We start from the raw sequence: 15,905 nt of genomic DNA on the forward strand, positions 1-15,905 counted from the left end.
TTATGGATATACAGATATTATAACATCACAAAAGAATTACTTTCTCGTACTAATTTGCTATCTAGCGATTGTAGGCAAGCTACCGTACTTTCTTGCGAATGTTTTTCATTAGATTCAGCACAGACTTCTTGGTGACAAGCTCTGGTCCTTTTTTCCAATCTTTTTCAACCCGTTAAATAATCTCGGTTCGGCCGAGACATGTTTGCTAAGAAGTGCCTTATAAAATCTTACAGCAGCAACAAATAGCTTGCCAGATCGCAGCATTGTTTGCCTCTCTCATATAGAAAGTCTATACAATCACTGTGAAAAACAATTTTTGAACCAAAACCCGGAGGGCCGAATGTTATATACCATTCGACTCAGCTCGACGAACTGAGCAAATATCTTGTGTGTGTGTGTGTGTGTGTGTGTGTGTGTGTGTGTGTGTGTGTGTGTGTGTGTGTGTGTGTGTGTGTGTGTGTGTGTGTGTGTGTGTGTGTGTGTGTGTGTGTGTGTGTGTGTGTGACAAAAAGTGTTCCGGCATTACAAGGAAATATGTGCAAATCTATGAGAAAATGCGCACCCAATTTTCTCGGAAATTTCTCACCCGATTTTTACAAAGTATGATGCAAATGTATGATGGTCTTGAAATTCTTCAAAAATTCCTTGAAACATTGATCTAGATCCGTTTTGTTTGGTTCCGATATTATAGCGCAATAAGTGAAATTTTTTTTATTTCGTTAGGATTTTTTTCAAGTCATGGCGAAACGAGGTAAATTTTTTTTTTAAATTGCTGGTACATTTATTTAGTTGGCAAATCTTGCTAGTTAGTGGATATATGAATCTACTTTGGGACTACTAGCATCCGGATTTCGTTTCCGAACGCACCAGCTATAGTGAAGAAAAGCTCCAAAAACTGAACTCAATTCGATTTCTCAACAACGGTTAAACCGATTTTCACAAATCATGATTCAAAACTCTCAGTATCTTAAAAAATACTGTGCAACTGCATCTAGATACGCTTCCGGTTCCGAAATTATCGGGCACTGAGTATCATAACTTTCAAACTGTGTTCGGTACGCACCGGTATATGCTGGTACGGCAGAAGAAAATTCCACCGCCTAGCGCACAGCGTGCTTTGTTCAAGTGAGTATAGCATGCAGAGTTGCCACATTTAAATCTATATTAACTTGATATAACTTTTTTTTTGGTAAGTAGTCACAGTGGCAGCAGTCCCTTGCTTCAGCTCAACACTGGACCCTTGATAAGATTTGCTTCTATGAGCTTCTATTTTAAATCAACACACAGACGTTCCTAGGCTATGGTGCCCACTTGGTCACTTTTTTTGTGCTGATTCAAATAAATTGTATAAAATTGTCCTTATAATGTGTGGTTGTGTTTTATAGTTTACTTGTTGTTCTTGTAATGACAATGATCGTAGATCTGGTTTTGTGATAATGTAAATTGTGTGCTCGTGTTTCTTAGCACTTCTTGTAATGGTCTGTATGAAATGTAATGGTGATAATTGTAATAGTAATGTAGTAATGGTAATAGTAATAACAATAATAATAATCTTTTAAAAGGGTTTCCCTGCTGGGTACTCGATGTTTTTTTTACGTAGTTATCGTATATGCTATACTCCTGCGTTATTTATTCGTTTCTTTTTTTAATATTCTGGTATTCTGCATCATTCTTCTTTTCCAAGTTTAAGAGCTTATCTTAGTGCGATTTTCTAGTTTTCTCAGTGTGGATTAATTTCATGTGGAATGATATAACTGTTTACAAATTGAAATGTTATGCTAGTTTATACCATAAATCTTGACAGAATCTTCTAGTGACGTTTTTGAAAATTTAAGTAATATGAGAAAGGCATCATTACACCGCTAAGCGGAATAAAAATGGTTTTTCCAATTTTTTTCAACCCGTTAAATAGTCTCGGTTCGGCCGGAGATATGTTTGCTAAAAAGTACCTTTGTTCTTCAATCAGCCCCGTATATAAGGAGGGGTTTTAGGGGAAGGTTGTCATGAAATATAATAATCTACGTTGGGACAAAATTTCATTCAAATAAAAATTGTGTTTTTTAGTAATTTGACTTCAAATTATTAGGATCGATTTTTTTCAGTGTGAAATTCGATCAATAATTTTTTCAGTTCGAAATTCGAAAATTAGGCTTATTTTGAAAACATTACCAGCACAACCATTTTTTGTAGGGTTCGTCATTTTTCTTCTCTAATTAATTGCAAAAAAAATGGTTAAAACATAAGGACCTTTTTAAAAGATAGTCAAGATCAATTTTGGAAAAATAAAGTAGAAGAAAAATAAAGTGAAAGAATTGGAGAAAGTACTTAAACAGGTTATTCAGAACTCAAATCGGAAACATTTTCGTCATTATTTTTAAAAAGGCATCCAGGTGAGTATAGTAAAAGAAAGACGTAGTCCTACGTCAAAAATTACCGTATATGTGACGTAATCGACAAATCGCATTTCAGTACCATTTTCTCACAATTAACTCAACAGATGTCGACAAACGTGCAGGGTTCCTCGGACTTTTATGTGAAGAATAATCTATAGATATAAAAATGGATGTAAGTTTGTATGTTTGTAACGCGATAACTTCGGACCTACTGAACGGATTGCCACCAAACTTGGCACGGATACTTCTTGCTTTTCAGAGATGGTTTAGGGAGTAATTTATATGGGAGGGAGCGTTATATGGGGGGTGGATGTAGCAAGTGCCTTTAAGAAGGGGGGTGTAATGTTTGTAATGGTATAACTTCGGAACTACTTAGCGGATTGCTATCAAACTTGGCACATGTACTTACTGCTCATCAGAAAAGGTCATAAGCGTATTTTTATAGGAAAGGGGACGTAGCAAGTGTCATTAACATGGAAGGGTTAATGAAAAAAATAAATATAATTTGCTGAGAATCGATACTTTTTGAAGACCATAGAAACATTATGCATACCTTAGATATTTCTATATGGAGGTGGATGTAGCAAGTGCCTGTAAAAAGGGGGGGGGAGAAGGTGTAGTGTTTGTAATGGCAAAACTCCGAAGATACTGAACGGATTGCTATCCAAAAAAACACAGATACTTCATGCTCTTCAGAGATGATCAAAAGGGTATTTTATGGAGCGTAGCAAGTGACCTTAACAGGGGGTTCAGAAAAAAATTCTAATTTGACGAGTATTGATACTTCACGAAGACCATAGATTTCGTATACCTAAGATATGATTATAAGTGGGTCGATGTAGCAAGGGTCTCTAAAATGGGGAGTATAATGTATAAAAGGACAAAACTCCGAAACTACCGAACCGATTGCCACCAAACTACGCACAGATACTTCTTGCTCTTCAAAGATGGACATAAGGGTAATTTTCAAAGGGGAAAGCGTAGCAAGTATCCTTAATAGGAGAGCACCATAACTATTTTATCTAATATGGCGAGAATCGATACTTTTTTATGACCATAGATACTTTTTGCACAACTTAGATATGTTTATAAAGGTAAGGTGCCTCTAAAAAAGGGAGTGTAGTGTTTGTAACGGCATAATTCCGGAGAGAGGGGAGAGTGTATAACAAGTGTCCTTCACATGTGGGGTGTGGACCAATGACGAAATTTATCTGATTTAAATAGAAGCGATACTTTTCGAAGACTATACATACTTTTTTGAAAACTCGAATATGGTCTTTAGGGTGGATATAATGAGTGCCTCTTAAAAAGAAAGTTTAATGTAGAGTTGTTAGAATTTGTCAAAATACGATAATTCTTGCTACGTACAAAGGGGAGAGTGACGGGGGTGTGGATAAAGTAAGTCCCATCCAAGGGGGGGGGGGGGGGGGGAGGCGAAACGCAAAAGACCGTACTAAGCTCAAGTTATCAATGCTATTCATAGATTGCTATAAGGATATTTAAAGGGGGATGTAGTAAGTGTTTGCTAACAGGGGGAATTCGAGACGAACTGCTTCGAATTTGTGAAAATGGACATATTTCGACAGGCACAAATATTTATTACAACTAATAGATGGTCGTAAGGATATTCATAAGCGTGAAGTAAGTAAATGAGGGTATCAAGTATCTCTAATAAAGGAGCTGGACGACAAATTGTTTGTATGTTACCGCATTGTTCCATAAAAACTCAGAAAACTATCACAAACTTGGTTTTGCGATTTAAAGGTGATCATAAGGATATTCTTCAAGTTTTCTTCGGGAGATATTCATTGCCAAAGTGAACAAAAGGGTAAAATTTATAGCAAATGCCTTTAAAAAGCGATTGTAAAATGTATTCTTTATGTCGACAAATAAGAAGGAGAGGGGCTTAGACTAGAAGAAGGGGGTTTGAAAATCTATTTTCATCACCTATTTTTTGTAAAGCAATAGAGGGGAGAGAATTTGATGGTCATACTAGATAGTATTGCTATTGTTAATTTGAAACCAACACGAAATTCTTAAAATAATTTCAAATGAATTGCCGGGGAATTCGAAGAACATAGGGTAAATAATCTTTATTTGCGTACTATCGCGATTGTTTGTAAGTCTTAGCATAAGTACGAAACAACTAAACAAATCGCCACCAAGTTTGAAACGTGTACCAAAGGGGGGAATCGATAATTGTTGAAGAGCATAGATACTTTCTACACCTCTCAGAAGTGGTTTTAAGGGTTATCATGGAGGAGAGCTGTAGTAAGCTCACTAAAAATGATGATTATTGTGACATCTGAGATGGAATATTGTGCAATCGGGTTACCGTCTATGTTGTGTCACTACAATCAGAGTTTCACTGGACAGGATAATTTCGAGAATTTTTTTGCGCCCTTACCTTCCCGAAACATTTCCGAGCAACGCCGGGTAACTCAGCTAGTTGTAACTATTTTTGTTTAAAAAGTAAAAGCAACATGAACAAATCTTTGCATATTAGTATCTATACATCTACTGTAAAAGAAAAGGGTTTTTTTCTTACAATTTCTATATTTGTTTCCAAGATATGTGCGAATGTAATAGTTGCTTATTATAAAACAGAGATACTGAAAAAAAGGTCAACAAACTACGGCTAAATGAAAATGAAAGTGATGAAATGATTTTATGTACACATTTAGTATGGCGTTTTCCTTTCACGATCACTCAATTGAAACTAGCTCCACTACTTTTTCGACGATTTCAAACTCGATTGTAGACCTGAATCTGTTCGTTCCACTGGGCACCACAACTGTTACAACTGCTACTGGGCGAGGGGGGTCTGACAGCACAGCTACCAGCAGATCCGTCCTCACCGATCAGGACCTTAGCAGCTTCTTTGATGTACTTTTCTGTCGGTGTAAGTTCCCGTAGACATTTGCGCACTATCTGGAAGAGCTTCGTGGCGTGGCTGGGATCGCACAGTGAACTTGCAACGGCTTCACAGCACTGGCTCGTTTGAGGTGTGAGTAGCTCAGGATTACCGAGCTGGGTGTAAATGTTCTCCAGTTGGATGCCACTGCCCAGTGAATAGTATCCACCGCGCACGAAGATGTTCAGCAGGACTTCCGGGAAATGTGGTTCCTCCCAGATGTCACCTCTGCAATACTGGGCCAGCACGGACCTCGGAAGGCTCTCAATGATCAGTGAAGTTTGTACCAACTGCTGCAGTTCGAGCTCCTCGTTCGGAATGAACTGATCGCTCTCGAGTAGCTCACCGAAATGGCGAAAATAACATTTGAAGGTTTCGTACGCTCGACTATTGTAGCAATCGTCGTTCAACTGCCGCAAAGAGCCCTGCACACACTCTCGAGTTCGATTCTCGTTACAACTGTCATCGGGATTCGGTTGAAAGAAATTCCGAAAAACAAACTCCCGAACACCGGTGCTGTCGTCCCAAGTACACAAATTAACCATCGTACAATGAAGCAACTTTTTCACTATTGGCTCATCGGGGTAATCTCGCTCGATGAAATTCCGAAGGGAACAGTTGGACACCTGGAAGTATTCGGCACACTCCGCTAGTGCCGTCGGAAAACTTTTGAACGTAATGTAGTGTGGAAAATCGCATCGAACCACCGGACAGGCCAATAGCCGCAAAATGATGATGGCAAGAATTGACCGCATTGTATCCGTCGAGGACGATGACTGCACTGTTTCTACGAATCCCGGGAACCCATATTTAACCGCGATGGGGAAAGTTAGGCGTTATCAGCCGAGCCGAACGTGTGCGATCGAAACATTCCACCATGTCCAGCAATCGCACGGACACGAGGTAGCTCAAAACAGACCGCCCATCAGTCATAACAGCTATCGCCATCGGTGGCTTTCCTGTTTAGTTCCGGTTTGTGATTTGAAAAAAAAACAAAAACTCTACAACACTGCGGAAATCCGAATGGATTTTACGGCTTGTTTTCAACTGTGGAAATCAGGTGATGATCAATCAGAAGTGTTGATCACACATTTGTGCTCGCATGTGCTTGACGCTTTGGAGCAAAAAAAAATAAAAACACAGATAGCAACAGGCGGTTTACTGTAGGTAGAGCTGAGTGTCAAATAACGGTGTAAATATTTTGGCAATTTGCTCAACTGTGTTTCGCATTTAGAGCAAATTCGTTAGCCGTCAACGTGTGAAAAATAAGGCAAACACTCAACCGGAGGCTACTTTTACCGTACAGAATCAGCTGACAAGCGATTAAGTAAACCAACCAAGTACTGGAGCTGTTTTGAATGTTGAAAATATGATGGGAACTGTGAAAATAAGTAATCGAATTGATATTTTTCTTACAAATTATGCTATGGAGGAATGTTTAACAAACGATAGTGAATGTTTACCACACTCTTTATAAACCTTTTCAATAAGCGATAAATCGGCAGGCAGTTGTCTGAAAGAAACACACTAATCGCTAAAGCATTTGAAGCCTTTTTGGAAGAATGTTTTTTTTATCTGTGGCACGTTGCTTTGGTAGGTATCGAATTCGTATTTGACACCAAATCATTATTTCGGCACGTCCTGCACTTTGCACTGATTTGGTAATTGGTTTTTACAAAAACATCCATTGCCTTACCAAAAGACACAGTAGTTTATGAACATGAACTTAGCGAAGCATCTATCACCGATGACAGTGAAAATAGATGAAACATTTGTTGCTAATTTGTTACTTATTAGTTACGATGGTTTTGATTTTGTTACTCAATTTATTTTTTTTTGTTGAGTACTTTGCTAAGTTCAGATGAATTTAACGTATCACTACTCCTAAATAAGCTTGAAAACAAATCGAAACCGATAGGATAATTTGTTGCTGTTAAATAGTTGCTAATAAGTTACGGTAGTATTGTTGCTAAATTTTTTAAATACTTTAATATGCTCAGATAAATTTAACGAAGCACTGCTTCTAAATCACCTTGGAAACAAATCGAAACACAAGGGGATCATTTGCAGCTTATTAGTTGTTAATTAGTGACGATAATTTCGAATTTGTTACTCAATTTATTATTTATTTTGTTGAGAGTTACGTTTTAAGTTCATATGATTTTAACAAAGCACCCCTCTCAAATAAGTTTGAAATCAAATCGAATTACAGTGGACCGTTCGTTGCTTATTAGTTGCTAATTAGTTACGATGATTTTGAATTTGTTGTTCAATTATTTTTGAATACTTCACTAAGCGCATATGAAGTTAATGAAGCACCCTTCCTATATAAGCTTGAAAACAAATTGAACCCCAGTGGAGAGTTTGTTGCTTATTAGTTGCTAATTAATTACGATGGTTTTGAATTTGTTGCTCAACTTATTTTTTTATTTTTTCGCTACTTCGCTTCGTTCATATGAATTCAACGAAGTAACCCTTCTTAATAAGCTTGAAAACAAATTGAATCTCAATGAACAGTTTGTTGCATATTAGTTGTTAATTAGTTATAAAGATTTTGAATTTGTTGCACAATTTATTATATATATTTTTTGAGTGTTTCGCTAAGTTCACATGAAGATAACGAAGCACCTTTCCTAAATAAGCTTGAAAACAAATCGAAAACTGTAAATAATTTTTTGCTAAATAGTTGCTCATTAGCTACTGTGGTTTTGAATTTGTTGCGCAATTTTTTAGAGTACTTTACTAAGCACTAATGAAGTTAACGAACCACTCTTCCTATAGAAGCTTGAGAGAGAATCGAAACCTAGTGGATAACTTGTTGCTAATTTCAAATTAGTTGCTTCATTTTTCTAAGTATTTTGCTGAGCTCGGATGAATTTAACAAAGCACTCCTCATAAATAAGCTTGAAAACAAATCGAAACCCAGTGGATAATTTGTTTCTAATTAGTTGTTAAATAATTACGATAATTTTGAATTTGATATTCAGTTTTCTATTTATTTTGTTGAGCACTTCTCAAAATTCACATGAATTTAACGAAACACCCTATCTAAATAAGCTTAAAAATAAATCTAATGACAATGGACAGTTTATTGCTGATTAGTTGCTAACTGATTACGATAATTCTGAATTTGTTACTCAGTTTTCTATTTATTTTGGTGAATAATACGCTGAATTCAGTTAAAGGTAATTAAAGTAAGATGAATTTATCGAAGCAACCCTTCAAAATAAGCTTTAAAACAAACTGAATTTCAATGGACAGTTTGTAGCATAACGTTTGTTACTTGGGTACTTTGCCAAGCTCAGATGAATTCAACGAAGCACTCCTCCTAAATAAGCTTGAAAAGAAATCGAAATCCAGTTAACTGTTTGTTGCTTATTAGTTGCTAATAAGTTACGATGGTTTTGGATTTGTTGCATAATTAATTTACCATTTTTTTCGAGTACTTTGATAAGTTTATATGAATTTATCGAAGCACCCTCCCTAAATAAGCTTGAAAACTAATCGAATCCCAGCGGGCAGTTTATTGCTTTTTAATTAGTTACGGTTGTTTTGAATTTGTTGCTTAATTTTTTTTATTACATCACTAAATGCATATAAAGTTAACGAAGCACCCTTTCTATAAAAGCTTGAAAACAAATCGAAACCGAGTGGATAATTTGTTGCTAAATAGTTGCTAAGAAGCTTTTAATAAGCAACGGTTTAACCGGTGTTCACAAATCATGATTCTAAATAAAGCTCTCGGTGTTGGTAATTTATTTTTTTATTTTTTGAGTACTTCGCTAAGCGCTAACGAAGCACCCTTCCTTCATTTTCTTGTGTACTTTGCTAAGCTCAGATAAATTAAACGAAGCACTCCTCCTAAAAAAGCTTAAAAGCTAATCGAAACCCGGTGGATAATTGGTTACTGATTAGTTTCTAATTAGTTACGATAATTTTGAATGTATTACTCAAATTATTATTTTTTTGTTATTGAGTGCTTCGCTAAGTTCATATGAATTTACCAAGACACTCCTCCTAAATTAGCTTAAAACAAATCGAAACCGAGAGGATAATTTGTTGCTTATTAGTTGCTAAGTAGATACAGTGGTTTCGAACTTGTTGCTCAAATTATTTATTTTTTCGAGTACTTCGCTAAGCGCATAAGAAGTTTACGAAGCACCCTTCCTATAGAAGCTTGAGAGCAAATCGAAATCGAGTGGACAATTTGTTGCTAAAGAGTTACTAATAATTTACGGTAAGTTTGAATCTGTTGCTTCATTTTTCTAAGTACTTTGTTAAGCTCAGATGAATTTAATGAAGGACTCCTTCTAAATAAGCTTGAAAACAAATCGAATCTCAATGGATAATTTGTTGCCAATTAGTTGCTAATAAGTTACGATGGTTTTGGATTTGTTGCATAATTTATTTACCATTTTTTCGAGTACTTTAATAAGTTTATTCGAATTTATCGAAGCACCCCTCCTAAATAAGCTTGAAAACTAATCGAATCCCAGCGGGCAGTTTGTTGCTAATTAAGTACACCAGAAAGTGAGTATGAAGTTAACGAAGCAATATAATTTAATATTTGAAGATGATTTCATGCAAATGTGGCTCCGCTTTAGATGGCCCATGCGCAAGGTCCAATTTTGGCACACTCTTCCCATTATATCGGCCGGTATTTCAAGAATAAATGCTTCAATATTGGGTTGCAGTGCGTCAATCGTTGTTGGTTTATCCTTGTAAACATGAGCTTTAACATGGACTTACAAGAAATAGTTCAAAAGCGTTAAATCACTTGATCTAGGCGGCCAATTGACGAGCAAAAACGTGAGATAAGCAGTTTGGTCATTGTTTCGCGTACCGTGTGGGATGTGACACTGTCTTGTTAAACCCTTATATTAAATTCTTCCATTTTAGACCAAAAATCGTCTATAATCACCCAATAGCGCTCACCATTCACAGTAACGAGTACGGCCCGATGATGTCACCATGTAAGGAAAAGTTTAATGACTACTTATCGTTTGCAAATTTTCGCGAAACTTTTCAGTAAATTGAGCGCAAATGAAAAGTATCTCATGCAGCCTTGCCACATCGGTTTTTGTTCGTGTGATCTCGTTCGGACCAAAGTAAACAAAAAAAAACCTAGCTTTTTGATGAAAAATTGGACCACTAGGTGAATTAGGAATAGATTCTTCTAAGTGTGTATACTTTCCTGTATTCGAACTTCATTTGATAATAATGGTATTCTTTCAAAAAAGCATTCCGACATTAAACAGTTTATAAGAGGTGGATGTTAATGTCATAGACAAAGAACGCACAGATCAGCCCAAAAAAATTGAAGATACCAAATTGCAAGGATTGTTGAACGAAGACGATACCCAAACTAAACAAGCGATCGGCGGAGAAATTAAGTGTTAGTCGTCACGTCATGTCTAACCGTATAATCACCTTGGGCAATATTTAGAAGATAGGAAAATGGGCTCCTCATGAGCTGAATGATAGACAGCACGGTGAGTTTTGCTTCCTCAGTATGAAACAAAAGGTTTTCTGCGCCGGATGGTGACGTGAGGAAGCGCAGAAAATCACAATAAATGAAAAAAATCGATCAATCATTTGGCGAAAAACTACCAGATGGGAAAGCCAATTTGCAGCACGAAAACTCCCCTGCACACACCACGAAAGCGGTCTGAAACATTATTACCGAACTTAGATGGGATTATTTTCCCCACTCGTCATTATTATCAAAATGGGCTCCTTCTGACTATTATTTGTTTTCTTCCACACTTACTGAGCAGTACTTTTCTAGTTAAGAAGATGATAATGTAGAAGTTTCTTTCGAAGTTTTATAGTAGCTTTGAATATCGTACCGGGAGATGTGAAAAAATTCGCAATAAAAAACTCAAAACAATGAAGAACTCCATCATTGTCATGTTATTAAAAGTTTTTCGTAACACTGAACTAAGCTGGAGGTGAGCGGCACACGACACAATCCGCACACCAAAAAGAAGCGATTGCTGCGATGACCATCGAGTCATGGCGTGGGCGGCGGCGCAAACTTCGCAGAATACTAATTGAGCTGTTGGCATTCGAAGTGCGATCGTAGCGGTCGGTTTTTGCGCTTCAACAATAGCGGCTCAACTGCCATATGGCGACAGCGAATGAATGGTCCTATCGGACGATGTAGATCTTCCTGATTTGGCGGGAATCGTACGCCACCTTGGTGGTCCGGGGTTCAAAGCATTGTTGGGTGTTCGGTTTTACGAAAGAGATCCTTCCAGGAAGTGCCAACCCGAGCGAGGAGGGTCGATCGAAACCGGCAGACAAATTTTACAACTAATTGTCTTGACACAGCTAAATTGATTTATAACGATTGGATCGGACCCATTATCCTACACGCCGCCGCTAGTTTTGCTGGATGTCGTCTGTCGCCACAAGCTGAAAGCGATAAATCATAGAATTAAATTTGCATTTTCGCATTCCACCGGCGCGCAAATGAAGATGATGATAATGATGTCGCTGCTGTTGTTGTTGCTGTTGACGAAGACGATGATGATGACGGTGGCGGAGGCGGCGCGACAAGTTTGGATCCAACGCTACCTGGATTGCACGACCGAGCGAGCGTTCGAGCGTCAGGTGAGGTGAGGTTGGTCGTGATTCGATTAGACAGCAGCCGACTGGAGGTGGCAAATTTCCCATACTTGCACGCCGTTGATTGCCTGTTGACGCCTAGTCGCTGCTGCTGCTGCTGCTGATCAATCTGGTAGTCACCTGGCTAGGTTGTTCGGGTGTAAATGAGACAGCAGATCCTGTACAAAACCTTCTGGTTATCTTTCCAGCACGGAACGGCACGCCACTGCTCAACCCTGTCCGGTGCGGTTAAGGCGGTGCAGTTGTGGATTCCTATGACTAATGAATGCAGCGTGGAAAGTTTGCGTTCAGATGACAATCATGAGTAATTTGAATTGATTGTATTAAGTTGTAATTAGATCTTCTTCGTGAGATCGTTATTCCGTTGTACGTTGCCGGGGGAACTGTTTGACATTATCGGTTCATTGGAATACCGGCAGCCATGCCAATTAGGTCGTTTCAATTACCGACTTCCCAGTGATTGATATACAGATCAAACCATCGAGGTATTGGAAGATCCAATATCAAAAATCAAATGCATTTTTTTATAAATTTAATTCTATATCATTCGAGCTTATCGGTATTTTAACTATGAAAATTAACCAATCCATAAATTAACAGTTTTTTTAAAGTAATTCTCACAGCTAATAAAAGCCTGTACAAATCCATCTACTGCTGTAATGATGCCTTTTATAAATCAGTCATATTCTTATATATCACTTTTCTCATAACAAGTCGTGTAACTAACTAAGAAAAACTCATTCTAATACTTTTCTAGCCTCTCGAAATTGCTTCTTCTTTTGAGTTGAATTTCTTACGGTATTGACTGTTTTTCCTGTCGGAAAATAGTCGATGAAGATTATACCATATGCATCCTAAAATACTGAAAACATAATCTTTCCAGCTGACTGTTAAGTCTGTGGATGCTTCGGAGGAGGTTCGCCGGCTGCAGTTCACTCATATTATGTTCTTTTTGCTTCCGGAGTAAACTGATGGATCCATGTTTCATCCATTGTCACATATCAATGCAAAAAATCTGCTTTATTTCTTGTAAATATGATCAAATGCAGCTCTTAATCAGCATCAACACAGTGTTGTTCATGACCGACTGTGTGTAAACGCGGCACCCTCTTTAAGAGCTTTCTCATGGTCAAATATGTAGGTATAATTGTAAACACGTGAATAAGCTCAGCTATCTTGCGCATCTTTAATAACGATTGGACATAAACAATTTGTGGACATTTATTTGTTTTCTGGAGTAACCAACTCAGTTGGTCGATTAGAATGATAAACACCATCACATTTAAATTCAACAAACCATTAACACATGGTTCTTTTCAATGCAAGTCCGGATAACATATAGCTGAGCTTGACTACTCTGGCCGATGGTGGGGGTTACAAGCCTTCACACTTGCCATACCGGACGTACTAGGCTATGTTGCCCAAATGAACACTAGTAACGAAGAAAGTATCCCTCCAGCATGTAATCCAAGATTCCACAGGTTTTCAACGTCTTCGTTAATAGATTTTCGGAGTATGTCGTATTGTATACGCTTCGGTTTTGGCCCTGCTTTCTTAAATAGTCTTATATGTCTGAGAACGATTTAAGAATTGTCAAGTTATTTGAACTTTTATATAATAAGTATAAAAAAGCCGCATAAAGTAGTCCCTGCGGTGCAAAATGTGCCATTTCTGAATCAGTCCTTAAATGCGACCAATTTGGACGAAAACACCGTTCTGTTGGTAGTCAGTAAAACAAAGGCTAGCACCTCTTTAGGGCCAGATGGTATACCGGCGATTGATCTGCGAAAATATTCTGCCAGTTTAGCAGCACCTCTTAAGTCTTCGTTCCACAAATCGCTAACTGCCGGAATATTTCCCGATCTGTGGAAGTCCTATTTTATGTTTCCAGTACATAAAATAGGAAACAAACAACTTGTCGACAACTACCGTGGGATTACATTTCTCAGCGCCATTCCAAAGCTTTTTGAAATGATCGTACTTGTGCCAATTTTCAACCATTGCAAGCAGTATATTGTACAGACTCAACATGGATTTATGCCAAAACGTTCTACTGCTACAAATCTGCTATCGCTTACGAACTATGTTACAAATTCTATGTCCGTTGGCTATCAAACAGACGTCATTTACACGAATCTCTCGATTGCCTTCGATAAAATAAATCATGCTATCGCCATTGCTTAACTAGACAAACTCGGTTCTGGCTCGAACGTTCTCCGCTGGATTTAGTCATACCTTAGCGATCGACGTCTTGCGCAAGAATCGGTGATTGTGTATCTGATGAGTTTTTGTGCTTCTTCCGGAATCCCTCAAGGCAGTCATCTAGGACCATTGATATTTTTGCTGTACTTTAACGATGTTAATTTTGTCCTGGATGGGCCGCGGTTTTCATTTGCTGATGATCTTAAAATATATAACAAAATCCGGAAAATAGATGACGCCGTATTCCTGCAACGCCAACTGTTAATTTTTGCTGACTGGTGTGAGATCAATCGAATGATTCTAAATCCCCAGCAATGTTCGATCATAACATTCACACGAACAAAAAACCATGTTCGATTTGACTACTGCATTGGTGGTACTTCAATAGAGAAGAACGACATGTGTGAAAGATCTTGGCATTTTCCTAGATGAGCATCGGACATTTAAGCAACATGCTACATAGTTGCCAAAGCTTCCCGATGCTTGGGATTTATAATACGAATAACAAAATACTGAAAACTGTCTCCTGTTCGCTGGTTCGCTCTATTCTTGAATACTGCTCAGTAGTATGAAACCCTTACTACGTCAATGGTGTCCAACACACTGCATGTTCGACGTGATTTTACGCGACTTTTTGTACTCGTTTTATTTGAAATATCACGATTTTATAACGTAGATATAATTTAGTGGGGGATGGATGCAGCAAGTGCCTTTAAAAGGGGGTGTAATGTTTGTAATCGCATAACTTCAAAACTACTTAACGGATTGCTATTCAACCTGGTACTTGTACTTCTTGCTCTTCAGATATGGTTATAAGAATATTTCCATGGGGGGGAGGGAGCGTAGCAAGTGTCCTTAACAAAGGTGGTCATTAAAAATATTATTTAATTTGACGGGAATCGGTACTTTTTGAAGACACTTTTTTGCACAACTTAGGTAAGATTATAAGTCGAATTATGAGTCGAAGACGAAACGTAAACTTAATTTAAAATGGTTATGTGCACCTAGCATAAATTTGTAGGTAAAAGCAAGCTTTTTCCCCTTCAAATTATCACAATCTGTACGGCCAGTAAGCCGAAACTTGTTTCGTTCGAGACGTCAGTTTAGACGTTACACTTCTTGTGTACAAAAAAAGTGTCTTGCAAATAGCATTAACTTTACGTCTGCTCAGCGGATTATGTTGATCCGGGGGTTTGCGTCAGCATAATCTGCTGACGCACTGATGAGTCGAAGACGAAACGTAAACTTAATTTAAAAAAGATTATAAGGATATTCTGTTAGGAGAGGGTGTAGTAAGTGCCTCTAAAAAGGAGTGCTTTTTTTGTAACGGCATAACTCCGGAACTATTGCACAAATTGCTATAAAATTTGGTACAGTTATTTCTTGCTGTTCAGAAATAGTCATAAAGGTATTTTTATATGGGAGGAAGCGTAGCAAGTATCATTCACAGGAGGGGCCAAGAAAAAAATTCATAAAATTTGACAAGAATCGATAATTTTTGAAAATCATGCAAACATTTTTCATACCTTAGATATGGTAGATATGGGAAGTGAATGTAGACATTTTCAGGGAGGAAAGTGTGTAGGAAGTGTCCTTAACATGGGGGGAGAGGGTCAATGACGAAATTTGAATAGAATCGACATTCAGACTAGTAGGAGGGGTTTTTGAAAATAAATTTTAATCTCCCATTTTTTATAAAACAAGAGTGTGGCAAAAATTTCAAGGTCGTATTTTTCTTTGAATGATTTCATAGGATCTGGTTCCAT

At 37.6% G+C, this 15,905-nt stretch overlaps 2 protein-coding genes across 5 annotated transcripts in view; both read right to left on the reverse strand.

Moving 5' to 3' along the window:
• The window catches only part of LOC131429786 (dual 3',5'-cyclic-AMP and -GMP phosphodiesterase 11-like), a 346,593-nt gene that overhangs the window by 236,773 nt on the left and 93,915 nt on the right, over positions 1–15,905 (reverse strand). The window lies entirely within an intron of this gene.
• LOC131429208 (uncharacterized) lies at positions 5,139–6,062 on the reverse strand. Its single transcript, XM_058593259.1, has one exon. The coding sequence runs from the start codon at positions 6,060–6,062 to the stop codon at positions 5,139–5,141; it is 924 nt and encodes a 307-aa protein (XP_058449242.1).

Source organism: Malaya genurostris, chromosome 2 (genome assembly GCF_030247185.1).
Source record: "Malaya genurostris strain Urasoe2022 chromosome 2, Malgen_1.1, whole genome shotgun sequence".
Lineage (NCBI taxonomy): Eukaryota > Metazoa > Arthropoda > Insecta > Diptera > Culicidae > Malaya > Malaya genurostris.

What these genes read in the sequence shown, in the direction of transcription:
- LOC131429208 (XM_058593259.1), bottom strand. Translation starts at nt 6,062, where the DNA reads ATGCGGTCAATTCTTGCCATCATCATTTTGCGGCTATTGGCCTGTCCG.